Source organism: Solanum tuberosum, unplaced genomic scaffold (assembly GCF_000226075.1).
Source record: "Solanum tuberosum cultivar DM 1-3 516 R44 unplaced genomic scaffold, SolTub_3.0 scf00013, whole genome shotgun sequence".
In the NCBI taxonomy this organism is placed as follows: domain Eukaryota; kingdom Viridiplantae; phylum Streptophyta; class Magnoliopsida; order Solanales; family Solanaceae; genus Solanum; species Solanum tuberosum.
The window spans coordinates 1107469-1134879 of record NW_006238940.1 but is presented as its reverse complement, the minus strand read 5'-3'; the positions used below and the strand labels follow the sequence as shown (position 1 = coordinate 1134879).

General features: G+C 36.8%; 2 protein-coding genes across 2 annotated transcripts; both read right to left on the bottom strand.

The window, feature by feature from the left end:
• Positions 1 to 2676: 2676 nt before the first annotated feature.
• Positions 2677 to 3096, bottom strand: LOC107063006 (uncharacterized). Its single transcript, XM_015314377.1, has one exon. It carries the CDS (start codon positions 3094 to 3096, stop codon positions 2677 to 2679), a length of 420 nt encoding a protein of 139 aa, XP_015169863.1.
• On the bottom strand, positions 3097 to 3501 carry LOC107063005 (uncharacterized protein K02A2.6-like). The gene has a single exon (XM_015314375.1). The coding sequence runs from the start codon at positions 3499 to 3501 to the stop codon at positions 3097 to 3099; it is 405 nt and encodes a 134-aa protein (XP_015169861.1).
• Positions 3502 to 27411: the final 23910 nt, after the last annotated feature.

Below are 27411 nucleotides of genomic sequence, written 5' to 3'. Positions count from 1 at the left end.
TCAATATTTATTTGACGTGAAATTAAAAAAATGAGAAAGTAAGTAGTAATATATTTAATTTTTTTTATTTAAAATAGTATTTATGAAATGAATTTATCAAATAAAATAAAATGATTAAAAATCTTTTTGTATAACTACGAAAATTTCATAAAATATACATATTTTTTTTTTGTTATTATTATTATTATTATTAAAACTTTAGTTAAATAAATGTGGAGAGCCAAAATTGGGCGTCAACAGCTTGCCCCTTTCTTTGTCCATGGAAGAGAGTAGAGAAGACGTGGACAAAGAAACATTGACACGATCAAATTTTAGGCGACCCACTAAAATACACCTTGAGCAAAACTCGGCAAGAAATATTTATGGAGTTATGGCCGAACTCTGGCTTCTGAGTTGCCTACATATCTTAGGTTTCATGAGAAATCAGACCATATGTTGTTCGAGAGTGTAGGAACATAGCAAATTTTTGTTAAATTTTTTTCCCCAGTATCAAATTATGGTAATACTGAAATGTTTTGGTGGTTAGGTTTGAATAAATTAGCTCGAATAGAGGGACGAGATATAGTTCTAAAGAACATAAATGAGAAATGTTCCGTAGCAATTTCTATTGGAGACTTATGGTAGAGGGATGATTTTTTTTAAAAGAATGCCCCAGTGTCGGGTTATAATGAAGTGAGACCAGAGAGAGTTATCTGAACTTTTGAAAATCGAGTCGAGTTGAGTTTTGAAAGTGAATCTTTGACGTAGCTAGTGATGCTTAATATTGCACTAACTTGCCCTAGTTTGCTGCTTAGAGGGAGTTCCTCGTTGTAATGCGTTGTCCTGCAAAACAAGTAAAAAGGTGAAAAGTACCTCTTGCGGTTCAAAAAATTATAAGTTGAAATTGGAAGGTAAAGAGTAGAGTGTAGATGTCCAAACGATTGTTGATGTCCCCATTTTTTGTGTTGTGAATGTGATGTAGGTAAAGTAACTTGTAATGTAAAGCCCCTCAACTGGCGGGGCTGTTGTAATGTAAAAGCATGTATCTGGTTGTGTAAAACTTGTAATGTAGACCTCCGCTTGGCGGGGCTATTGTAAAGTAAAAGCCTGTATCCGACTTTTTAAAGCTTGTAATGTAACATATTATTGTTAGTGTATGAAAGTGTCATTGTGCTTGCATGCCCCCAGTCGGTGGAGCTTCGGTGACGTCACTACGATGTCATCTCTGATTGGCGGAGTGTTGCTTCTTTTGGTTATATATAGGATCCGATTGGCAGAATTGGATCAATGTTTGCTATGTACAACCTCCGATTGGCGGATTTTGACGATGTTTGCTATGTACAGCCTCCGATTGACGGAGTTTGATGATGTTTTCTATGTACAGCCTCCGATCGGTAGAGTTATTGATGAAGTTACATTACAAGCTCCAGTTGGTGGAGTAATCTTGACATGAAGCTAACTATCCTATATTCCTACGAGGATCCTCTTTTCTTCAGTATTTGATCTGGATCTCGAGCGTACTTGCAAAGATTTAAATAAAATATTCTTAGACATATTATGTAGGTTGAAGTTCTTCTAAGAAATAAAGTAAGGAAATAATAGTTTGGCTCATGATTGTGAGAAGTCGAGTGGCTCTTCCGATCATACCCCGAGACTTGATGTTATTTTCCTCGATTCCTGTATTCCTGCACTCAAAGAAAATTTTAGTTTGGGAGGGGGTGTCGATTTGTATCGACTTGCGTATTGAAGCCTCGTCACTGGAATCCTTTGACACTTTCTTGGCCCTGCACATAGTTTCTTAGCCTAGAGACTTGGTAGGTGGAAGAGTAAAAAAAAAAATCTTTGGAAAAAGAATTAGCTTGTTTGTCTGGAAAATAAGTATACTACGTATATATTAAGTGTATATATATATATATATATATTAATCCTCCACCGTTTTTAGATCATGACATGTTTCGAAGTCCATTGAGATTTTCATTTTGTTGACTATATCCAACATAGTCTTTTTGTACCACCTTTTACCCTCCTGATGAAGCTTCCCTAGCTCTTTTGCAGACCTTATGACGATCGATATTCTTCATATTCTGAGGTTAACGTTAACTATGAGGAAGTGTTTCCTAGGGGTGAAAAACAAAAATTGAAATTATGCGGTGCATTGATCGAGCCTGACTCAGGCTGCCTATGTATCCCCAAAGTGGGAATCGTAGTTCAAATACAAGTGAGAGAAATAGAAGCATGTATTGCAATGATCGAGCTTGACTTAAGCTGCCTACATATCCAAGTGGAATCATGTCAGGACGTAGTTCAAATACAATAGAAAAGTGAAAAATGCAAGGGACCGAATCCGACAAGGATTGCCTACGTATCCCACCAAGGGAATTTAGGTCGAGCGTAGTTCTAAATACATGAAAATGATATTTTGGGTTTTCTAAGGGAGATCGGATCCGATGTGGGTTGCCTACGTATCCCACCGTGGGAAGTCAGGTCTAGACGTAATTATATTACAACAAAATGCAAAATTACAAGAAATAAACACTAATCTTGTGGTCTTCAAATGTAGAATTTCTTAATGGCGTCTGAATTGATTGGCTTTGTGCTCACTCTGCCGTCCATTTCTGCTAAGATTACCGCTCCTCCAGAGAGTACTCTATGAACCATGTAAGGTTCTTGCCAATTTGGTGCAAATTTCCCTTTGGCTTATCCTTGGTGAGGAAAGATCTTCTTCAATACTAATTGCCCCGGTGTGAACTGTCGAGGTTTGACTTTCTTGTTGAATGCTTTGGTCATTTTGTTCTGATAGAGTTGTCCATGACAAACCGCGTCCATCCTCTTTTCATCGATGAGCATCAATTGTTCATGCCTGCTACGTATCCATTCTGCATCATCCAGAACAACCTCTTGGATAATCCTTAAAGTTGGTGTTTCCACCTCGACAGGTATTACTGCCTCCGAACCATAAACCAACATATAAGGGGTTTCCCCAGTTGACGTTCTGATTGTGGTGTGATAACCGAGCAAAGCATATGGTAGCTTCTCATGCCATTGCCTATGACTGTCCACTATTTTCCTTAAAATCTTCTTGATATTATTATTTGCAACCTCAACTACCCCATTCATCTATGGACGGTAAACCGTGGAATTTCGATGAGCAATCTTGAACCTTTCACAAGTTTCCTTCATAAGATCGTTGTTGAGGTCGGTCGCATTATCTGTTATGATTGATTCTGGAATTCCAAACCGATAAACTATGTTATTGGGAACAAAGTCTACCACTACCTTCTTAGTCACTGCCTTGTATGTCGAAGCTTCGACCCATTTTGTGAAATAGTCAATAGCCACCAGGATGAAACGATGTCCATTTGACACGGAAGGCTCTATGGGTCCAATAACATCCGTGCCCCAAGTAGCAAATGGCCAAAGGGAACCCATCACATTGAGTTCATTCAGTGGAACTCGTATAAAATATCCATGCACTTGACACTGATGACACTTTTGCACATACCGGATGCTATCTCTCTCCATGGTCATCAAAAATTATCTGGCTCTTAGAATCTTCTTTTCCAAAGTGAACCCATTCATGTGAGGTCTACACGTTCCTGCGTGTATTTCTTCCAAAAGCCTTGTCGCTTCTGCGGCGTCGGCATACCTCAGCAATCCTAAATCTGAAGTTCTCCTATATAGGATTTCTCTTTTAAGGAAGAAATGATTGGCCATCCTCCTCAAAGTCCGTTTCTGCTTGCTTGTTGCATTTTCAGGATATTCTTGTGCTTCTATCAATCTTCTGATGTCATAGTACTAGGGTTTTCCATCTAGTTCCTTATCTACATGAAAACAATATGCATGTTGATCATGTATCTCTATATCGATAGGGTCGATGTAATTCTTATCTGGATGTTGAATCATCGAGGACAATGTTGCCAAAGCATCAGCAAACTCATTTTGAGCTCGAGAGACATGCTTGAACTCAGTCCTTGTGAATCTTCTACTCAACTCTTTTATGTAATGCAAATTAGGAAGGATCTTGACATTCTTAGTGGTCCATTCTCCTTGTACTTGATGAACCAACAAGTCGGAGTCTCTTATCACCAAGAGTTCTTTGATATTCATGTTTATGGCCATTCTGAGTTCGAGAATACAAACTTCATATTCCGCCATGTTATTGGTACAGTAGAACCTAATCTTGGCTGAGATTGGGTAATACTGACCTATTTCCAAAATTAAGACTGCTCCTATTCCAACTCCTATAGAGTTTGATGCCCCATCAAAGAACATTCTCTATCCATGATACAATTCTCATATATCTTTTCCTACAAACAGCACCTCTTTATCAGGGAAGTAGGTCGTGAGTGGCTTGTAATCCTAGTCCACCGAATTTTCTGCGAGGTGATCAGCCAAGGCTTGTCCTTTGATGGCCTTCTGTGTCACGTACACAATATTAAACTTGTTCAATAAAATTTACCCCTTCACTAATTTACCCATAGGCATGGGCTTCTGAAATATGTACTTTAGTGGATCCAGTTTTGAGATCAAGTATGTCGTGTATGCAAACAGGTAATGCATAAATTTTTGCGCAATCTAAGTCAAAGCGCAACATGTTCGTTCCAACAAGGTGTATCTTGCCTCATATGGTGTGAACTTCTTGCTCAAATAGTAAATGGCTTGCTCTCTTCTACCTGTCTCATCATACTGCCCCAATACACATCCAAATGCATTATCCATGACAGACAGGTATAATAACAAAGGCTTTCCAGGCTCTGCTGGGACCAATACTGGTGGGTTGAACAAGTATTATTTGATTCTATCGAAAGCCTTTTGGTATTTCTCTGTCCATTTCGTGGCAGCATCCTTCTTCAGTAATTTGAATATGGGTTCACAGATCATTATGGATTGAGCTATGAAACCGACTAAAGTAAATCAGTCTTCCCAAGGAACTCATCATGTCCTTCCTGGTCTTGGGTGGAGGTAGCTTTTGGATTGCTTTTATCTTCGATGGATCCAACTCTATGCCTCTCCTGCTAACGATGAATCCCAATAGTTTTCCCGCGGGTACTCCAAATGCACACTTTGCTGGATTCAACTTCAGATTATACTTACGCAACCTCTCAAAGAACTTTCGTAAGTCATACAGGTGGTCTGAACTTCTTTTAGATTTGATAACGACATCATCCACGCACACTTTAATTTCCTTGTAAATCATATTGTGGAAAAGGGTAGTCATGGCCCTCATGTAGGTTGAACCGGCATTTTTGAGACCAAATGGCATTTCTCTATAGCAATACACTCCCTATGGAGTGATAAACGTTGTCTTTTCTGCATCATCCCCATCCATTAGGATTTGGTGATATCGTGCAAAGCAATCGACAAATGAGTATATGAATATTTGGAAGAGGGAAATCATCCTTAGGACTGGCGCTGTTGAGATCTCTATAGTCCACACATATTCTGATCTTTCCATCCTTTTTTGGAACAAGCATAATATTGGCTAACCATGTAGGTAATTTGTAACCTTCACAACGTTCGCCTCAATTTGCTTAGTTACCTCTTCTTTGATCCTTAAACTCAAATCTGGCTTGAATTTTCTTGTCTTTTGCTTAACGGGTAGACAAGTAGGATCATTTGGTAATTTGTGCGAGACAATATCAGTGCTTAATCCTGACATGTCATCATAAGACCAAGTAAATACGTCAACATACTGCTTAAGCAACTCTATTAACTCTTGCTTTCTTTCAGCCTCCAAATGTATGCTGACTCGTGTTTCTTTCACGATTTCCTCTTCTGCTAAGTTGACAACCTTTGTTTCATCCATATTGGGTTTTTTCTGACTTTCAACTTGCTCGATCTCATGTAGTAGATTTTCTGGCATCATGCTTTCATCGTACTCTTTGTGATCTTGTTCATCGCTTTCACCTTGCTCGGTGGATTCGTTACATGTCATAACCGTTTAACAAAGATTTTTATTAATATGAGTGCTGAAAAGTGCAAAAGGTAAGTAAAAATAAATAGATATTTAAAATAACGAGAAATTTTTTAAAGAGAATAAAGACTTTTTATTTCAAAGCATTCTAGCTTTTAAAAGAGGCAAGCAACAAAAGATTAGGCATGATTCAAGCCTCAATTTGAGCATGCGAAATTTTAAAATTAAGACTACTTTTCCACGCTACCAGGACTCTGGTTGAAACAGGGACGGGCTGGTGGTCCAGTTCTGCAAGATTTCTCCAGGTTCGGCATCACGAATGGTCAACTTGTTAAGATTTATCCCTTCCTCTTCTCCAGCCATGGCCATGAACAGATTGCCTATTCCTTCTACAATGTCATCAACGCCAGCTTGATCTGGAATCAAAGCTTGTTCTGGTACAAATATTGTATCGCTTAACCTGTGACAGTCTCTTCCCGAGGTAGGCTCATATCCGAATCCATTGGTGCCTCTCTGATGCTTCAACTGGATCGGCTTAACTATGCCATTGGACTTAGGTCCAAGTCCATTCTTAGGCTGATATCCATATTTCAACATCTCTGACACAACCATTTTCGCTGCATTTGACAACTTTGTATTACCTGCCTCTGCTTCCTCACCGACCCTTATAGCTTGCATAATTTCTAATGTGTGAAAGGTAGCTCCATCTAACTTGTCAGCGACTAGGATAGAATTAACAGAAAGGATGGGGTGACTGAGCTCTCCGTGGATGGTAACTTCTGTGCGACCCCACTCAAACTCTACACATTGGTGAAGAGTGGAAGGAACCGCTCTTGCCATGTGAATCTATGGTTTTCCCAGCAACAGGTTGTAGTTAGATGATACATCCATCACTTGAAATAGGATGGGGAATTCAGCCGGCCCCACTTGCAATGTGAGATAGATCTCTCCAATGACACTTCTTTACGCTCCATCAAAAACTTTCACACGACTTTCCCTTATCTCTTCCATATTAACACCTAAATCCCTCAAAGTGGTAAAAGGACAGATGTTGCATCCAGAACCACCATCAATTAGAACTCAAGTCACAACCTTATCACAACACTTGACTGCGATATGAAGGGCTTTGTTGTGCCCAGCCCCTTCTGCAAGCAGCTCATCATCATGGAAAGAAATCTTATTAGCTTCCACTATTCTTCCAATCGTTGAAGCTAAGGTTTCATTGGTGGTCTCTTTTGGAATATTCACTCCGTCTAACACTTCCATCAAAGCATTCCTATGAGCTTCAGGACTCATAAGTAGAGACAAAATAGATATGTGGGCAGTCATCTTCTTCAGCTACTCTTTGACTGAATATTCTTTAGGCTGCATCTTCTTCCAAAATTTTGCGGCTTCAGCATCAGTAACATTGTTCCTTGGATTCTGTTCTTTTCCAAGAACTCTTTGATTTAGGTCCTCTGGGGCATAATACCTCCCCGACCTAGTCATCTCTTGAGCCACGACAGTGTCAATTATCTTGCCCTTGGCATGTGCTCGATAGTCCCATGGGATTGCATTGGTGTCATATTCATGCTTTTCGCAATCAGAGTGGTCACTACAACTCTTGGGAGATATGTTTGGACAGTCAAAGGTTCCCTTAGTTGAATAGTGATAACATGTTGCGCCGAAGATGTCATGGTATCTGGTTCATCTATGTCTGGACAGTCAGGACCCCTATATTCTTTATATCAAGTAACCATGTTGACTTCCTGATTCTCATGGTTTGGCAAGGGGTTGTTGTTCACATTGGGAGGCGCTAGAGTGCATTTGATTACTCCTCTTCTAATCAAAGACTCGATCTGGTTCTTTAACCCATAACAATCTTCTGTGTCGTGTCCTTGGATTCCCGAGTGGTAAGCGCATCGCTTATTTTCATCAAAATTACGAGGGATTGGATCGGGAAGTTTTCCTTCAACTAGTTGCAGCACTCCCGCTATCCTCAACCTTTCAAACAATTGGGCGTAAGGTTCGGTAATCGGTGTGTAAGTGCGAGCATTTCTAGCTTCAAAATTTAGATGTGGTCTCGGTGTATATGTTGGTCTATTTTGGTGGATTGGTTCTTGGACAGGGACATATGGTCTTGGAGGATTTTGGTATGTTGGTGCTCGGGGTGGATTATAGTGTGGTTGGGTATTATATACTGGGTATGGGACGTATGAAGTATGCACAACGATTTGGGGATAACTGGGTATCGGTGGGACGATCCTCCTTGTTGGTAAGTGACAACTGAAACATCCTCCCGTTTCTTTTTATGCCGCCAATGGAACCCGATTGTATAGCCCTACTTGCGGCTTGCAATGCGACCATAGACTGAATCTTCCCAGATTTAACACCCTCTTCTATAAAGTCTCCCATTTTGACCAATTCTAAAAACTTCTGGCCCATCATTGACATCATCTTGTCGAAGTAGACACCTTCTTGAGCTCGAATAAAGTACTTCGAGAGCTCATTCTCATCTAGTGGTGGTTGCACCCTTGCTGCCTCTATTCTCCAACGTCATCCATATTCCTAGAAATTCTCAAATGGCTTCTTCTGTATATTGGCCAATGAGAATCTGTCAGCAGTGATTTCAGTATTGAATCTGAAACGAATCATGAAGTCCTCAGCCATTTCCTGCCAATCACGCCATTTGCGAGGGTCTTGGGGGGTATACTAGGTCAATGCTTCTCCGGATGAACAACTTCATCCTCAGCTTCTCATTTCTCCCTACACCGACTAACTTGTCACAGTGTGCCCTTAAATATGCGTGAGGGTTACCTTTTCCATCAAACATGTCAAACTTCGGTGGTTTGTACCTTACTGGTATGTCAATGTCTGGATGGATGCACAAGTCATCATAATCCAAACTATCCGTTCCTCTAGTAACTTGTTAGCTTTTCAATGCCTTTCTTAGACCCTGAAGCTGGGTATTTATCGATGCATCTTCTTTCAGCTGGGTATCTTTCTCCATTTCTGAATATTGATCGACCTCATATGGGACATTAACCACTGCTGGCATTGTGAAGGTAGGAGCTCCTACGGCATATACGGGTGGAACATGTGGCTCATAGGGAGTGGCGACATGTGCCCGAACTATCTGCTACATTGTAGGTATGGTAGGGTCGTGATTGGAAAGGTCGGGAACGGTCCTAACTGTTGTTGGAGAAGCTGGTGGAACTCTACCGTGAGTGGGAGCGTGTTGAGTTTGTTCTAGCTGATTTGGCAAGTCGGCAGAAGGCAGGTCAGCCTTTGAGAAGTAGACATGCATCTTGAAAGTAAGAAAAGTGATAGCCGACAGTTTAGCCAAGTCTCGCACTTGGCGTAGTTCTTCTTTCAAGATCTCGAGTTCTTGCTCCATGCGAGCCATTTTCTCTTCATTTTGGATGTCTGTCATGTTTCGAGAACCTTCGGGGTTCTCAATAGGTATCATTATGTTTGCAGCAGCATTGAACTTGTCTTTATCAGTCATTTTTCCTTTGGATCAAAGGTTGTATCGTGAGTCAGCCAGTTTGCAAGTCAACACAAATCAACGTAGTTTTGGGGATAAATGATGAAAAAGAAAAGAAAACAAAGAAAAAAAAAGGAAACTATGTTAGTTTAGAAAATATTGAAAGATGTAACAAATATATAAGTGTAACACATATATATACGCCAATTTGGTGACATTCAAAATGCGTCCTAATGTAGAACCTTTTTTTTCCTGAAATAGGCCTACGTTGCAATCAGTTTGATAATAAATTATCCATTTAAACATATTTTAGATTTGGAACAAACATAACTTCATTGATTAATGTAGTCTTGGATGTCACATTGAGGTAGGCAATCAGAAACCTTAGAAATAAAAGTACAGAGGGCCATAAGGCATACAAGAGGGATATGCCACATGGTACTTTGAGGAGAGAGCTTTAAAAAGAAAGACGACCAACGGCTAGGTTAGGCATTGTCACCATCATCGTCCCCATCATAAAATGGCTCTGGGTGGTACTCTGGGGATTCGTCGATCTTCCATTCCTAGTTGTTTAAATCTTCCCCTTCCTCAAACCCTAAGGAACCATATTCCGAGTGAGCGCCTTCTACTGTTGGGACAGTTTCATCCTTCATATGCATCACTCCTCCATCTCTAGGGTCATACAAGTTAGAGTCATGCTCTGAATATCCTTCTGAATCCCCTTCCATCTCTTCAGTTGGCTCTCTAGGATCCTCTTCTGGGTCTTCCTCCATCTCTTCATTTGTTTCTTCATCAACTGCCTGTATGAGATGGTCGACAGATCGTGGGGTCACCTGATGATACATGGTTATAGTGATGTGCATGAGGTTCAATAGCTCCGTGCTAATTTGATTTGATCTTTGGGTGTTTGTGAACCCCAAAATCCCGTCACAGCTGGGCCTTGCGAGAATTCCTCTCATCATAAACCAAGTATAATATTTAAGAGTGCACCAGGGCTCAACCTCTATACCTAAGTCAAGAATGTCATACCATCATTGTATCAAAGCAGAGATCCTCTCGATCGGTATCCTTCCTTCATAATCTACCTCTACTAATGCCATATTTGACCATAGAGAAAAGCCTTGGGTAATTCCAAACTGTCGGAGGACTCTTAGAGGTGCATAAGGCTGGAAGCCTTCTAACCCAATCAACTCAATGAAATAGGCATGGTTGGTTCTCAACAGAGCTCAGCGAATGGACCCATGGTAATCACCATTGAATACAGTTCCTTGTGAGGTGGGTCAAGAAAATGCGCCAACAATCTTCATTATTTGGGGCATCCCACATGCTTAATCTATCCGCATGGCTTCATATTTTGTTGAGTAAGTCTGCTTCAGCGCCATTTTCTGCTTGTCTTTAATAAAAGTGTTCCAACACCCAAATCTGTAGCAACAGGTTACTTCCCTTAAAATGGTCATATCCTCTAGAGTAGAGGGATAATGATCGAAATATTTCTGCAAAGATTATGGGTACGATGGTCACTCTAACAGGTCCTCTAAACATGAAGATAACCATAGGCAGTAGGTTGATGTCGACACAAGCATTTTTCTTTAGGAAGATCATAATACCCAAAAAGGCCATCACGAAAATAATAGCCCTATGCCTTTCCCAACCAACCCTAGAGACGAAGAATTCTTGTTGGAACCTATCATATCTATCTCGACGACCGAACCTCTTAAACAGATAATCCAACTTGACCCATCCCTCGTCAACTCTTCGTAACTATGGGCCTACCCTCAAACCCAAAGACTGGAGGAAGCCGATTCCCGATGTAGTGCGCGGGGCCAAGGGTGCTCTGCCAGCCAATGGGAAATTAGCAATTTGACTTATCTCTTCCACTGTTGGTGTGATTTCAAAATCTGTGAACTTGAAAGTCACTGTTGCTGGTTGCCAAAATTCAATCATTAGAGTAATGAGTGATTTGTTTGCCTTCACATTCAGTAGATTAGTTAATGACCCCAAGTGTGGCATAATCTCATTTCCATATGCCACTCAGATGTTTCCCCAACACTCTTTCAAAGTTCGGGGGACCTCAGTCATCATCCTGATATTAAGAAGGTTTTGGTTGATTTGCATCTGAAAGAGAGGTAAAAGGATATGATGAGTTTATTTCCTCCAAATCCGTTAAGTGTTTAGTTTGGATAATTTATATCAATTTCACACAAAGTGTATGTCGTCGAGTTTTAAAGAAGAAACTCATTGACATTTGGGTGGTTTCATAAATGCAACGACAATACCGTATAATGTCTTGCCTAAGGCTATGCAACATGACCTATTTTAAGAGTAAGAATTTTTCTAGATGATTGAGAGTGGGACTGAGTAATTGCGAGAAGCTGCACTATCTTAATTGTACCAACTCTGAAACTAAGGAATCCAAAGAGAGTTTCGGAGGAGTGCAGGAACACTCCTCACGTGTACAGTGTGTGCGTGTACGGCCAAAGACTCGATAGAAAGTGCAAATGACAGTGTAGACAAAGCAGTAACAAGTAGTGTTTTAAAACAAATAAGGAACACAAGTTTGGATTTCACTTGCGACCTTTCAGTCAAAACAATATATCAATTCGGAAAAACAAACAAACAAAAATAAACAAGTAATCACAAGTATTATTCCTAAATTAAGTTTTCTAAGGTTAAAACCTAAATAAGTTCCCTAGCGAAATCGCCAAGTTGTCGCACCCCTATTTTGAACCGGCCAAAATAGTTCACAACATAATATGATTGACACTCTAATTTTTGGAAAAAAATATTTTTGTGTTTGTTTTAGAGTCGCCACCTAAATTTTAAGGAAAATATTAGGAAACCAATTTTTAATAGGTAAATGTAAACTCTATTTGATTTGAGAAACCGGTGAAATTCTGAGTAAGAATTTTGGTTACTCGAGGGGAAGGTGTTAAGCATTCCTCAGAGCCTATCCGAAGATAGTCCTTAAACTCGATTTAGGAATATATGATTAGAAAAACTTGTTTATTTATTTGCTTTAAAAATCAATGATAAGTTAATTAGTTAGTTTAAGAAAAAGAGTAAAATACAAGGTACGACATATATATGTCTTATAAAATAGATTTAATAGTAGTATTTAATCATATAGTAGAAATAAATAAATAAATGTACTTAAATGTATGATAAATTCATATGTAAAAAAAAATAGTTGTATCATAATAAACTTATCCTAAAAATATATATCGATGTTGAATTTGTGAAAATCTGTCGATTTATTAAGACGTGAAATAAAAATAAGATAGTAGTTGGGTGTAAATATGTAGTAATAGTAATGTGTAATTTGAATGAAACAATATAGAATGGAGTTTTCTAAAAAAAAATTTAAAAAATGATACTAGATGTTAAAATATTATACAGAGTTTGTGATCTAAAATTATTTATCATGAAGTATAGTATATACATGTAAGTTGTTTAAAACATATGAACCTTTCTTATTTTATTTACGTGTATAGATGAATTGATGGTAAATTATATTTGGTAAAATAATATGTATATCAAAGTATAGAGATTTATAAATTATAAAGATAAATAAGTATTATTAGTAAGAGAGACAGTAGATAAAAATAATAGGTTATGCAGAGAAAATATAGAGTATATACCTTTATATGTATGACATATATATGTATGTACCTTGTATTTGAACCTGTTGGCATATCTGAAATTTGAAATAGCATGTTAAAAGATTAAAATATTTTTAGCAATGTTTGATTCAAAAAAAGTAAGAATAGTCAGTATATTTTATATCATTTATTCTAAAAGTATCTCCACAAAATTCATGAACAAATAATATTAGCTCACATAAATAATCTTCAAAATAAAAAGACAAGTAATGTATCGAAAACTTAAGAGTTATGTAGGCATAAGTAAAGGTTAGTCAACATATCAAAATAATATAATCAAACTCGAAAAAGGAAAGGCTAAGAATATTGGGACTTCTATTTATGAGACTCCAAGTATTGCGATGATCCTAATTGATGTTGGACTAATATTTTAGGCCAATAACGAGTTTCAAAGTAGAAACTCCAGCTCTCCGGTTGTACATGAAACATAAGAAAAATAAAGAGATAAAAGATTAGTAACTAATTAAATGGTGTAGTAATGTAAGTATGCAAGCAAATATAAACCCACATTAAACAAGCTGTCAGAGACTGTTTAAAATGACATTTTGACATGTAAAAAATATTTTCTTTCACTATCTTGGCAACCATGAGTTTGTGTAAACCTTTCAAATGCTATTAGAAATGCTTACTTTATATATTTTTGCACAATTTTGAGATACACTAAGTTAATCTAATAAAGTAATTGTCCTCAACTAACTTAAAACATATGTATTCCAGTGAAATCAAGCAAGCAAGCATACTTAGGAAGGAAACATGAGAATATCATCACCTTATATGGTCTAATTTAGGAATTTATAATGTAGATAAGTTGCTAAGTTCTCGATATGAAACAAAAAAAATACAAGTTATCAATGTTAGACAAGGTGCCCAACAACTCATGACTAGCAAAGATTAAAGTGTCTACTTGCTAACTTGTTTTGATAGATACAATAACTTCTTAATATACTATTTGTATTTGAATATCCGAATCACTTCTTAAGCAAAAGTAGAACCCAAAAACATAGCTAAAGCAGCAACTATTTTACAAGCCAACTTTCTCTTATTTTTTGTTGTTTTTTAAAAGCTAAAGAAAGTAATTGTTATTTATAAAAAACAAATCAATAGTTGTTCGACCTCTGCCATAAAATTGAAGTCATACTTCAAGTTTTATGCGACATAACTAAAAAAGTAATGAGATTTAGCGATGTTGCATCTAATCATAGTAAGACAAGATATGAAAAGTGAACGACTCGAGCAGATGAAAATTTGAACGAAAACAACCTGCTACATGTTTATATGAGTCAATAATTCATTTAAACGACACTAATTCTTACTAATCTTATCTTTCTTATTTATGAATTAATTTACAGAAAACAACAACCAAACATGTTCAAAATAGGTAGAGTCAAGATAAATGGCAAGGAGCATTGATCCCAACTATAAACAAGAAAAAAACAAACAAGTAGAATAGCTTGAAACAATTCGTTATAAGACTTACTGGAGGCTAACAAAAAAAAAACCGTAGCAAGTTACAATTACTAAATCAAATCAGGATGTACTTTATCATTCACACATATTTATTTAAATCATATTAAACTCGAACGAACAAAAGATTCAACCAGATCGAAGAATTGCAGTCTTGTGTTATCATTAAAAAAAAAACAGACCAACAACAAAACAAACAAAACTAAAAAAATGGTGAAGTTGTATATGAAATTAAATGTAATCCGGAGAAGGACGATTTCTAACCTTGTTAAATCATATTAACGTCAAAAGATTCCAAATTCCAACCTTTCTACAGATTCGAGTTCGAAGCTGTAAACGGAAAGATGAAAGAAGAGATAATTTTTATGAAATCTAATGCTTGAAGTGTGTGTTTATCCCCCTTTTCTGTTCGTTCTTGGATATTCTTACTCATTCATGGATGATTTTTTTTTTTGTGACTCTCCTTTATTTATTTTTTGTTTTTAGACATTTCTAGATGATTTGCTCATTTATGGATCTCTTTTCCCGTTTATCCCATGATCCCTGAATGAGGACCAAAGTCCTCCTTTTATAGTCGATTTGGGCTCCAAGAATTCAAAATTTTGAAAAATCTTGTAGGAAACAACAAAGAAATTATGAAGGAGAAGAAAAATCTTGGAAAATCTTACTTTTACGGATTGATTGAAAAGGGTGAGTGACAGATGAGGCAAGGAACTGTCGGAATTGACATTTTTTCTGGCGGCTCAGAGACGTTTCTGAGAGGGGAATAGGGATCACGTGGGGCGGTGATGCTGGCATAGGGTATGAGGAGGAAGATAATGGGAGAGGAACGGGGCTATGGAGAAGATTGAAGGGGGAGGTGAATCATTATCTTTGAGAAAAATACAGAGTATAGGGCAGCAATTCTGGGAAAGAAGTAAAGCGTAGGGGCGGTGGAGTCTATTTTGGGAAGGCTAAAAAGTCTTGGTTACTTTGGGTCGTCTGATCGTTTGATTGGACGGTCAAAATTAATCAAGAGTTAAATACATAAATAAATAAATAAATAAATAAATATATATATTGCTGAATTAAATTGGGCCCTTAGATTAAATTGGACGGTTGAGATCGAATCTAAAGAAGCACAGTCCATGTGCATCTTATGTGGCACGCGCGGATTGGCCGAGTTAAAATAAATTGGTTAAGTCCATTGAAATTATAACCCTTTGTTTATTAAATGACCATAATTTATTAAATTAAAAATAATTATTTTACAAAACTAGCTTATTTGATAAAATTACTCATTTGAAAAAATAAATTAATATAAACTAGTAATTCAATAATTAATTAAGCCTTCCTAATTTGAAAAAATTTTTTTAAAAAAATATTCATCGCAATAGTAGAAATTATATTTAATTGGAAAAATCGAGCTAACCCTTAAAAAAAAAATTTCATTTGACTTGAAATCTATAAGTGAGAAAGTAGTAATATTTTTATAATATATTTAATTTTTTTTATAAAAAATAGTATTTATGAAATTAATTTATCAAATAAAATAAATAATAATTAAAAATCTTTTCGTATTCCTACAATTTCGTAACACACACACACACACACATATATATATTTAATTATTTATTTATTTATTATTATTATTATTAAAACTTTAGTTAAACAAATGTGGAGAGCCAAAATTGGGTGTCAACACCCTCACATCAAGAACCATATCTTGTGCCTTACCAATCATTGTCTTCTTCCTAAGCTCATTCAAATTCTCATCTTCAAACTATTTGGCGTTGATCTCCTCAAGGAAGGTGGCCCTTACGTCAATGTTGCTAACACCCCACATTTCTCTAAGATTCCCAATTGCATGAACTTAGATTTCAAGATTTGAATTTCCTTAGCCAAAGGTTGCTTGGATACACTCAAGCCAGCTAGACTACCCATACTCACCACCATCCGACTTAGCACGTCTGCCACTACATTAGCCTTCCATGGATGATATTGGATGGTTACATCATAATCCCTGAGTAACTCCATCCACCTTCGCTGTCTCAGATTCAGATCCTTTTGAGTGAATACATGGTGTATACTACGATGATCAGTAAACACCTTACACTTAATACCATAGAGGTAATGCCGCCAGATCTTAAGAGCAAACATTATCGCTGCTAACTCTAAATCATGTGTTGGGTAATTTCTCTTATGCACCTTCAACTTCTGCGATGCATAAGCTATAACATTCTTTGCCTGCATTAACACAACACCCAAACCTGAATAGGAAGCATCACAATAAACAATAAAATCTTTACCTTTCATTGGTAGTGCTATAATAGGTGTTGTGGTCAAAAGAGTCTTGAGCTTTTGAAAGCTCTCATCACATTTTTCGGTCCATTCGAAAGGTACATCCTTTTTGGTAAACCTTGACAGGTGCGTGGCCATAGAAGAAAAATTCTTCACAAATCGACCATAGTAGCTAGAGAGCCTCACAAAACTCCTAACTTCAGTCATAGAGCTAGGCCGAACCCAATTCTTAACCGTTTTAATCTTTTGGGGATCTACTATTACCCCTTCCCTTGAAACTACATGCCTTAAAAAGGCAACTGAATCCAACCAAAACTCACACTTAGAAAATTTGACATATAAATTTTGTATTCCAAGAACACCCAAAACAATATGAAAATGGTTTGCATGCTCTTCCTTACTCTTTGAATAAACCAGAATATCATCAATAAAAACTATAACAAAAGGATCCATAAATGGTTTGAATACACCATTCATCAAACTCATGAAAGTTGCAGGCGCATTTGTCAACCCAAACGACATCACTAGGAACTCATAGTGCCCATAGCGGGTCCTAAAGGCCGTCTTCGGTACATCCTCAGGCCTAATCTTTAACTGATGGCAACCAGACCTTAGATCAATCTCAAAGAAAACTGATGCACCTTGCAACTGGTCAAAAAGATCATCTATTTGAGGCAATGGGTATTTGTTTCGAATAATGACCCTATTGAATTGACGGTAATCTATGCACAACCTCATACTACCATCTTTCTTCTTAACAAACAAGATAGGAGCACCCCACGGGGAAGCACTAGGACGGATAAAACCTTTATCAAGGAGTTCTTCGCTTTGAGCCTTAAGATCTCTCAATTCTACTGAGGCCATGCGATACGGAGGGATGGAAATGGGGTGGGTACCAGGTTCCAAATCAATGCAGAAATCCATATCCCTATCTGGGGGCATACCAGGCAAATCAGTAAGGAACACTTTTCTAAATTCTGACACTACATGAATAGACTCAATAGAGGGAGACTCAATCTCAACATCCCGAATATGAGCCAAATATGCCAAACAAACCTTCCCCACCAGTTTCCTATCCCGAATGAAGGATATGACATTATCTAGCTTAGGCTTGTATACCCCTTCCCACTTTAATTTTTCCCTACCGGGGATCTCTAGAGTCACAAACTTAGTGTTACAATTAAGAACATCATAATAGGGGGACAACCAAGTCATGACTAAGATTATATCAAAGTCGTTCATGTCCAAATTAACTAACTGAGCCCAAGTCTGAAAACCCATAAACAAGATAGGACAAGCACGATAGACATAGGTGACTATGACAGACTTTCCAAACTGGGGTAGAAACATGGATAGGGGCATCAAGTACATCACAAATCATATCAAATCCCAAGGAACACTGAACGGACACATAAGAATAAGTAGAACCCGGATCAAATAACACATTAGCCATCCGGTCACAGACAAGAATAGTACATGTGATCACTACGTCAGAAGACTCTGCCTTGCTCTTTCTTGGAAAGAGATAACACTGAGCCTTGTCATCTTGACGGGCGACTTCCCTGTCAGGCTGCATCGTACCTCTACCTGCATTACCATTACCCTGACCTCCACGACCTCACTGATTTCCTCCTTGCCCACCTTGTGGACGTCCTTGACAATTATTACCATTTCCCGCGGGTACCACTGATCTAGTCTGCGGTTGTGCGGGGTCCAACATGCGTGGGTAGGGACAATCTCTGCTCATATGCCCAGGTTCTCCATAATTATAACAAGTGCGATCAAAAGATGGCATGCTGCCCGCCGAAAGTGCGGCTCCCTGACTATCCTGAATCAAATTCTGAGGTGGAGTTCCCGAGCAATTACCTGTAGAAGTGGGCATAGGAGATTGAATTAGCCGGGCTGCAAGTGTCGGCTTCCCTGAACCTCTGGAGTAGGAACCATGAAAGTTACATGTGCTCTTAGCTTTCTTAGCCAATGCCTTAGCCTGCCCATCGCGCCTCACTCCTTCCACTTTCTTCACAACATCCGTTACCTCAATAAAACTTTTTCCTACAGAAGTCATGTGCACAGACAATACCTGTTACTCAGATTTTAGTCCCTTGACGAATAGACGGATCCTCTCTTCCTCAGTAGTCACCAATTGCGTATCATATCTCGACAAATCATGGAACTTAGCCTCATAAGCAACCACTGACATATCACCTTGCTCCAAAGCCATGAACTCATCCTTCTTACGATCTCTCAAGGTTCGGGGCACATACTTCTCCAAGAACAGAGCATGAAACTGGGTCCAAGTAAGTGGGGGTAAAGCTGACAATCTACATTCCACATAAGCTCTCCAGCACTACTTAGCCTCACCTTGAAGCTGAAAGGTCACAAACTCTACTCCATGTTGATGGACAATACCTAACTTATATAGCCTCTCATAACAATCTAAGATGAACCCATAGGCGTCCTCACTCTCAAAACCATAGAATACCGGAGGCTTCAGTTTCAGAAACTTTGTCAACATTTCGTGTTCATTACCAGTCATCACAGGACCCAACAAAGGATGGAAAAAGGCATCAGTACCTACATTTCCACCCACCTTGGGGCACAATAATAACAATAGGGGGATTGGCGGGAGTTTGAGTTGCTTGAACCGCGGGAAGAATTCCAAGACCAACTAATCCTTTCAGGAAAGACATAATCTGTTGAGCTAATATTAGGTCTAAGGGAGGGATACTTGTAGTCTCATCCTGCACCTCTTCCTCTTGTCCAACATCCTCATCATTCGCAACCTCAACATTCTCTTCTATCTCTTCATGATGCGTAGGAGGATCTTCAATTCTGGGGGCATTCTCAACCGGAGCTCCACCCCTAGCGGGTGCTACTCTTCCTCTGCCCCTGCCCCTGCCCCTTGCTCTCCCTCTACCCCTGCCTCGACTGCGACCACTCGCTACGGATTCCTTAGTTGGCTCGTTGACAGGAGCTACGGGCCTGACACGGTTGAACCTAGTGTTAACCATTTACAGACAGGAGAGTGAAGGAGGTTAGATACCAATTTGGATCACCAGATACCAATTGGAACCAAGTTATAGCACGAAATGAGACAAAGAGAAAACAGAAAGATTTCCTAAAGTCCTATAGCCTCTCGAAGAAAAGTACAGACATCTCCGTATCGTTTCGCAAAACTTTACTAGACTCGTTTTGGTTCACCGAGATCAACGAACCTAGGGCTCTACCAACTTTGTCATGACCTAGACCGTCGTGAGTGACACCCACACTAGCCCTTCGGTGGGAGAACCATTAATACTAATCAGCTAACCTAAGAACTAAATATTTAAAGATACAGAAGCAAGTTTAAATGCATAAATAAAGTGGAGTCCCCATAAACTCCAAAAGTCTAACAACTCACTACTAAAACATTGCGGAAAACACCCCTAGAATCTGAAAGTCAATGTACCAAAACTCTAAAATTCAACAATTTTAAGCAAAGGGGGCGCATCCTCGAAACTAAACAAATGAATATCTAACTAGAAAGTCTGAGTCCGAAAAGAGTGGACTAAAACATAGAGGACCCATGGCAACCTGAAAGAACTGGCTCACCCTTGAATTCGATGTTACTCACTGATCTCCTAAACGAGGTCTGTTTGTTGAGTAAGTGCAGTATCAGTAAACAACCACTGTGTACTAGTAGGATCACGCGACTATTCCAGTAAGTGAAACATATACAAGCAGTCACAAAAAGTAAACATGCATATACCGAACATATAAAATATATGTTATCTTTTCAGGATCAATGTAGCATTCCACGTTCTCAATAATACACATATATGACAAGTCAATGGTCCTCTCATGGAACCATACCCAAACTGTTAGTGTGCCGGATCGTGACACCCGATCCAAGTTAGTGTGTCAGAATGTGACACCCGTTCCAAAATGTATGTCGATACGTGACATCTGATCCCAGTTAGTGTGTTGGAACGTAACGCCTAATTCATTCAACAAGCCACAATCATAATCACAATGTATATTCTCAAAATCACACAATCAAGTGTTGATTCATGGAACACAATCATTCGTTCATACTCATTTGCATTAGGTGTGATCAGTAGTGCAACATTAACATACATACATGCATTACAATGAAGCAATTGCTAACATACATCACACAAACAAGAAATCAAACCATCACCTACCTCAAAACCAAACTTGAATCCTCATAAAAAACTTGATTCTTCTCTTTCCGGATTTTTTCCGTTTGTTCTAGGTCTACAAACAATTAATATAACGCAAGAATCAATAATTATGGTCTAATTACCCGAATTATAGCAAATCCAATAACCCAAAACCAAACTCATGATCCTAAGGTACAGCTAGGGCTTTTTCCCATCATCCAATTCAGTCCAAAAACCCTCTGCCAATAGTAATTAACCGAGAATCCAAGTTCTATGGATCGAAAAACAGATTAGGGGAGTAAAAACTTTACCTTTAGTGCTAGAAGAGGTGGAAAAGTCAAGAACTTGCCCTGGTTCGCCTCCTAGCTCTCAAGAACGAAACTTGCAGAATAAAACATTTTTGGGGTATATTTCCAACTTAAGTCGCGACTGGCACGCTATGGCGGCCCCCATCCCGCCGCAGCGGCCCCGTTATGGCGGGTATAATCCTCCCCAGCGGCTTACACGGAGATAGTGAGTCAGAAATTGAGCTCCAAACCCCCTATTTCACAACACACCTTAAATTAGGACGTTCAAAAACAACATGCTCACGCTAAGATCAGTTTCGAGAGTTCTACTCACCCGAATTCGATTCCGTAAAGTCGTACGGATTCCTTAATGTCTTAGTTATCTACTCATGTGATAAAAATCATAATTAGATCTCTCATTCATTACCAGATTTCCTAGACCTCTTGATTCCTAATAGAATTAACTAGATAACTCTTTTTAATTCTATGTTATGGTTTACTCAATAGAGAATTTATACAAAATAAAAAAATTCCTAAATACTTCCTTAGGAAAGATCAAGATTTTATTAATTTTAACATCTCAAATAGTAAGAATATGATTAAATGACAATCTTATTTAATGTGAATTTTTTTTCTTAAAGGGCAATTAAAAAGACTAACAATATTTTTTATCAAAGATCGTCGTACCCTTACTATAATAAACTTTAGTCCACGTATGTTGTATGTTTGTATCACGTAAATCAATAATATATATATATATAATATTTAAACAATTTATTTAAATATATTTTTTAATAAAATTACTTAATTAGACGTTATATTAATAAAAATATAAGTAGTAATTTGCAAGTCATCAGATCGGCATAACATAGGAGTGAAAGACTTTAATATTAATGTGTGATTGTCTTGGGTAGTTGTTAAATATATGATTTCTATAATGTGTCAATGTCTGTCATATCTAACGCGTTTTGAGTTTTGACTATTGTTATTGAAATATTTTCATCTGTTTAATTTAAATATGTAGTTTAATTTTATTTAAATATAATAATTAATAAAATTACTTAATTAGAGGTCGTGGGAGCGAATCTGCATACAACAATATATCCTATTTATAGATAACCTATGCAATATTGATTTTGCTTACAAAAATGCTACGTTGCGGTTCAAAAAGGTGTGACACCTGAAATTTGTGAAGTCTAATTCATCTTTGAGAGGTCATATTAATAAAATAGCATTAGTAATGATTCGCAAGTTATCATATCCACGTAACATATGAGACACATGACTACAATACACGTAACTCTTTGAAATCATAAAGAACTTTCTATATCCTTCCCATGTTATTATAATTTTCAATGAAGCACCATCAACATTTTTATCCAATTTTTTTGTACATGTCTCGTTACTAAAATAAATTTAAAAAATATTAATTTTAATGAATCTTTATTTGTGTATGATGTGGTTCATATACGGTCGAGAATATGAAGGCAATCACATAATAGAGGAAACATGATGGTAATTTCAGTTTTCTTCATAGTTTGCTCACATACATTCTAAGTATAATCGGATAAAATATATTTTTATTATTTAACTTTTTTCTAGAAAATTGATGCGTAACAACAACTCCTTTAAATAAATTGAAGTAATTGTTTTGCCAACTCGGTCAATTTCAGATTTTTAATTTTGAATATTATAGATATAAATTTTTAATATTTAAATTTAGATATAATTTAGCTTTTCTCGATTAGAAATTATAAACTCAAATAGATAATCTACATTTTACTCCTCTTTATTATTTTCTTTTTTTAATCATTAAGAAATAAGAAATGGAAAATAAATAAACAAAAAGGAATAAGTAAAAAGGAGGAAATTTTGAAACGGATAAAGAAAAGAAGACACAAATGAAGTAATCATTTTTTTACTACTACTATCATATTTTTATTTTATTTTTATATCTAGAAAATTTTAAGAGAAAAAAGTGGGTGAGACTTATGTTTTCTTTGGTTGATTTTGTGGTTCATTTCCCATGTTTAATTATGAAATCTTCAATAATTAAGCTCATTACTCATTTAATTTTTAATGTATTGGAAACAAAATTGAAGAATATATTCATTATTTAAGTTACGGGGCAAAAATGTCCAAAAACAAATTAGTTTATAATGTGAACATGTTTTTTTACCATTCTGGCCAAAATGATTTTCCTTTTCTTTCCTGTGGAGAAATTGATAGGGTAATGCTAAATTACCAGAAAATTTGGTCAGAATTTGGCCAGAAATTTAAAAAAACTATAAATATCTTTTCTATTTTAAAATAATTTTTTTTTTCATTTTTTAATTAAAAGGTATTAAAGTTAAAAGAGTAAAAATGTTTAAAAAGGTAAAATAATATAGTTAAAATACCATTCTGGCCAAATTCAGGTCAAATTTTCTAGCCAAAAGATTTTTTTCCGAAATAAATTGATATACTATTTAACTTCTACCTGATATATAAATGAATTAAATTGACTGTTTAGTTGTAAAAGAAAAGAAGTGAATGCAGGGCTATTAAGGAAGTTATTGCCAGACTTTTCAAAAGTTATTGTCAAGCTCAGGGGCATATCTAGAGGGGATGCCATTGGTTCGCGTGAATGTACTCATGCTCCACTCTCTAAATCATATATAATAGTGTTATACTTTTTAAATATAAATGTGTGAATCCACTTTTAAAGTATCATATAATAATACCATGATGATCGGGTGCACCTCTCTAAGTGACGATAAAAATTTAAGTTTTATATGTATCTTACCCTTTTGAGTAACACCTCTCCAAGTGGTTATTGGTTACACTTTTGACGTTTCAACTATTTTTTTTGTTTTTATTCCTTTAATCTTTCAAAATTTTCAATTGTGTTACATTGAAAGTTCCTAAAAATTTTAGCACTATAAAATCTTTATATAATTAAATTAAATATGTATATTAAAATTTAAAACTAGTAGTATTATATATTGCTAAAATTTTTAGGAACTTTCAATGTAACACAATTGAAAATTTTGAAAGATTAAAGGAATAAAAACAAAAAAAATAGTTGAAACGTCAAAAGTGTAACCAATAACCACTTGGAGAGGTGTTACTCAAAATAAATTTAATGATACACATTAAGAACCTAACAGTCAAATTGATAAAATTTCTATTTAAAATGCTTTTCGTAATTGTGCACTCATGTTACAAGTTCGAGGAAATTACATCATGCATGACTTTTGAAAATTGCTTACAAGTTAAACTATTTAAGCAACTTACAAGCTACCTATTTGATTCCAAATTTGCTAGAAAACTGTGTTATGTACTTCCACGAATGGTCCATTCAAGTTGCATGTGAATCTTTTTTTTCGTACAATTCTCATTTCTACCTCACATGCTCACCAACGGCAACATGGTGTTCATGAAAAATTATTAAAAAGAAAGAAAAAAATATTACTTTTTTGTTTTGATTTTTCATTTTTTAAAAAAAAAATAATTCAACTCTTTGTATCATCTGCATCAAATGAAAGTGAAAATTCAGGTAGAGAATTATGGATCAAATATTATGTATATATTTTTTATTAATATTTATTTGATTTGAGTTTTAAGCAAAATATAATCGAATCAAATCCGTCTATATAAATATATAATTATAAACAATGATTACATATATTTATTTAATTAGTTGGTTGGTTTTTTCTCAAGTTTGATAGAAAGATCAAAGAGAGTTGTTTGAAAATATTAAAGGATTATATAATCAGTCAATAATACAGATAGCAAAATCATGACAAAATATCCCTAATAATTCAAAGATGAATGAATAGGTGGGGTTCCTTTGGCTAAGAACTACTCACATGAATCAGAAGACATCAAATATTTGAATGAATAGGTGGGGTTCCTTTGGCTAAGAACCACTCACATGAATCAGAAGACATCAAATATTTTTCTGCTCGTACTAAACACCATAAATGCATAATGTGGTCATATCAATTCACAAGAATACTAATTAAATATACTTGCTTCTATTATCACACATCTATATCTATATCTATATAATACAAAGCAACAGAAATATATATATATATGTGTGTTTTACACGATTCTATCGAGTTTGAGTTTTGTATAGTATCGGTGTATAAGATTCTTATACTATCAAATAAGTTTTAAAATTAAAATTTAGAAAAAGATCTTAAAAAACAATTAGGGTCCTAGTTATCTTCTTGAGCCTTTCAGTGTTTCCACCCTTATTGGTGATTTTATTCTAGTAGAAAGAGTCTATCATGATTGTACTAGATTTGTCAATCACAGGAACACCATGACTGACTTAGTTGAGCTAGATATGGTGGACTTTGATGTTATTCTAGGTATGGACTGGTTTCATGCTTGTTATGACTCAGTTGATTGTAGAACTCGAGTAGTCAAGTTTCAGTTTCCTAATGAGCCCGTTTTAGAGTGGAGTAGTTCAACAGTGCCTAAGGGTCATTTCATTTCATACCTTAAGGCCAGAAAGTTAGTCTCTAAGGGGTGCATCTATCACTTAGTCCGAGCTAATGACTCTAGTGTTGAGACACCACTTATTCAGTCAGTTCCAGTTGTGAGTGAGTTTCCACAGGTCTTTCCGGATGATCTACCTGGAGTCCCTCATGAGAGAGAAAAGACTTCGAAATAGACATTCTTCCTGATACTCAACCTATCTTTGTTACACCATATAGAATGGCTCCAACTGAGTTAAAAGAGTAGTTGAGAGATCTTCTTAATAAGGGTTTCATCCGACCAAGTGTCTCACCTTGGGGCACTCCGGTCTTATTTGTGAGAAAGAAAGATGGTTCCCTTAGGATTTGTATCGATTACCTCTAGTTGAACAAGGTCACCATAAAGAATAAATATCCCCTTCCAAGGATTAATGACCTTTTCGACCAACTTCAGGGTGCCACTTGCTTCTCTCAGATAGACCTCAGATCTGGCTATCATCAATTGAAAGTGAGAGAAAGTTACATCCCAAAGACAGCATTCAGGACCTGTTATGGTCACTATGAGTTCCTTTTGATGTCTTTTGCCTTGACAAATGCTCCTGCAGCGTTCATGAATCTTATAAACAGAGTGTTGAAGTCGTATCTTGACATGTTTGTTATTGTATTTATTGATGACATACTGATTTATTAGAGGAATGAGGAGGATCTTACTAGTCATCTCAAAATAGTCCTCCAGACTCTCAAAGATCGAGAATTGTGTGCCAAGTTTTCTAAGTGTGAGTTTTGCTTTGAGTCTGTGGCATTCTTAGGCCATATTATACCGGGCGAATGGATTCGGGTTGACACTCAAAAGATTGAAGTAGTACAGAACTGGCCCAAGACCCACATCTCCAACTAATAAAAGGAGTTTTCTAGGGTTAGTTGGTTACTACAGAAGGCTCGTCGAGGGATTTTCATCTATTTCATCCCCGTTGACTAAGTTGACTCAGAAAATGGCTAAGTTTCAATTGTCTGAAGCTTGTGAGAAAGCTTTCAGGAATTGAAAACTCGGTTGACTACTACTCCAGTGTTGACCCTATCAGAGGGTACAAAAGGCTTCGTTATTTATTGTGATGTGTCCAGAGTTAGACTTGGTTGTGTATTAATGCAAAATGGTAAAGTTATAGCATATTCCTCCAAACAGATCCGACTCATGATCTTGAGTTGGATCCAATAGTGTTTGCCCTCAAAATATGGTGTCACTATCGATATGGTGTTTATGTTGATTTGTTCACCGACCACAAGAGTCTCCAGTATGTTTTCAGTCAGAAGGAGCTTAAACTCAAACAAATGAGATGGTTAGAGTTGCTCAAGGATTACGACATGAGCATCCTCTATCACACATGTAAGGTTAATGTTGTTGTTGATGCTTTGAGCAGGTTGTCCATGGGGAGTACTGCTCATATTGAGGAAGGTAAGAAGGAATTGGTTAAGGAAGTTCATAGAATTACCCGTTTGGGAGTCGGTCTCTTGAATCCCAGTGAAGGTGGAGTTGTGGTGATGAATGGGGATGAATCATCACTAGTGTCTGAAGTGAAGGGAAAGCAACCATATTTTACTTGAACTAAAGTCAAATGTTCATAAGCAAAAGGCTATGGCTTTTGAACAAGGGGGAGATGGATATTAAGATACCAAGGTAGATTGTGTGTACCAAAGGTGGATGAGCTCCTAGAGAGGATCATGGCAGAAAC

Bases quoted from the DNA above. Each gene is read 5' to 3' on its own strand.
- LOC107063006 (XM_015314377.1), bottom strand. From the start codon at position 3,096: ATGAATGGGGTAGTTGAGGTTGCAAATAATAATATCAAGAAGATTTTA.
- LOC107063005 (XM_015314375.1), bottom strand. From the start codon at position 3,501: ATGGAGAGAGATAGCATCCGGTATGTGCAAAAGTGTCATCAGTGTCAA.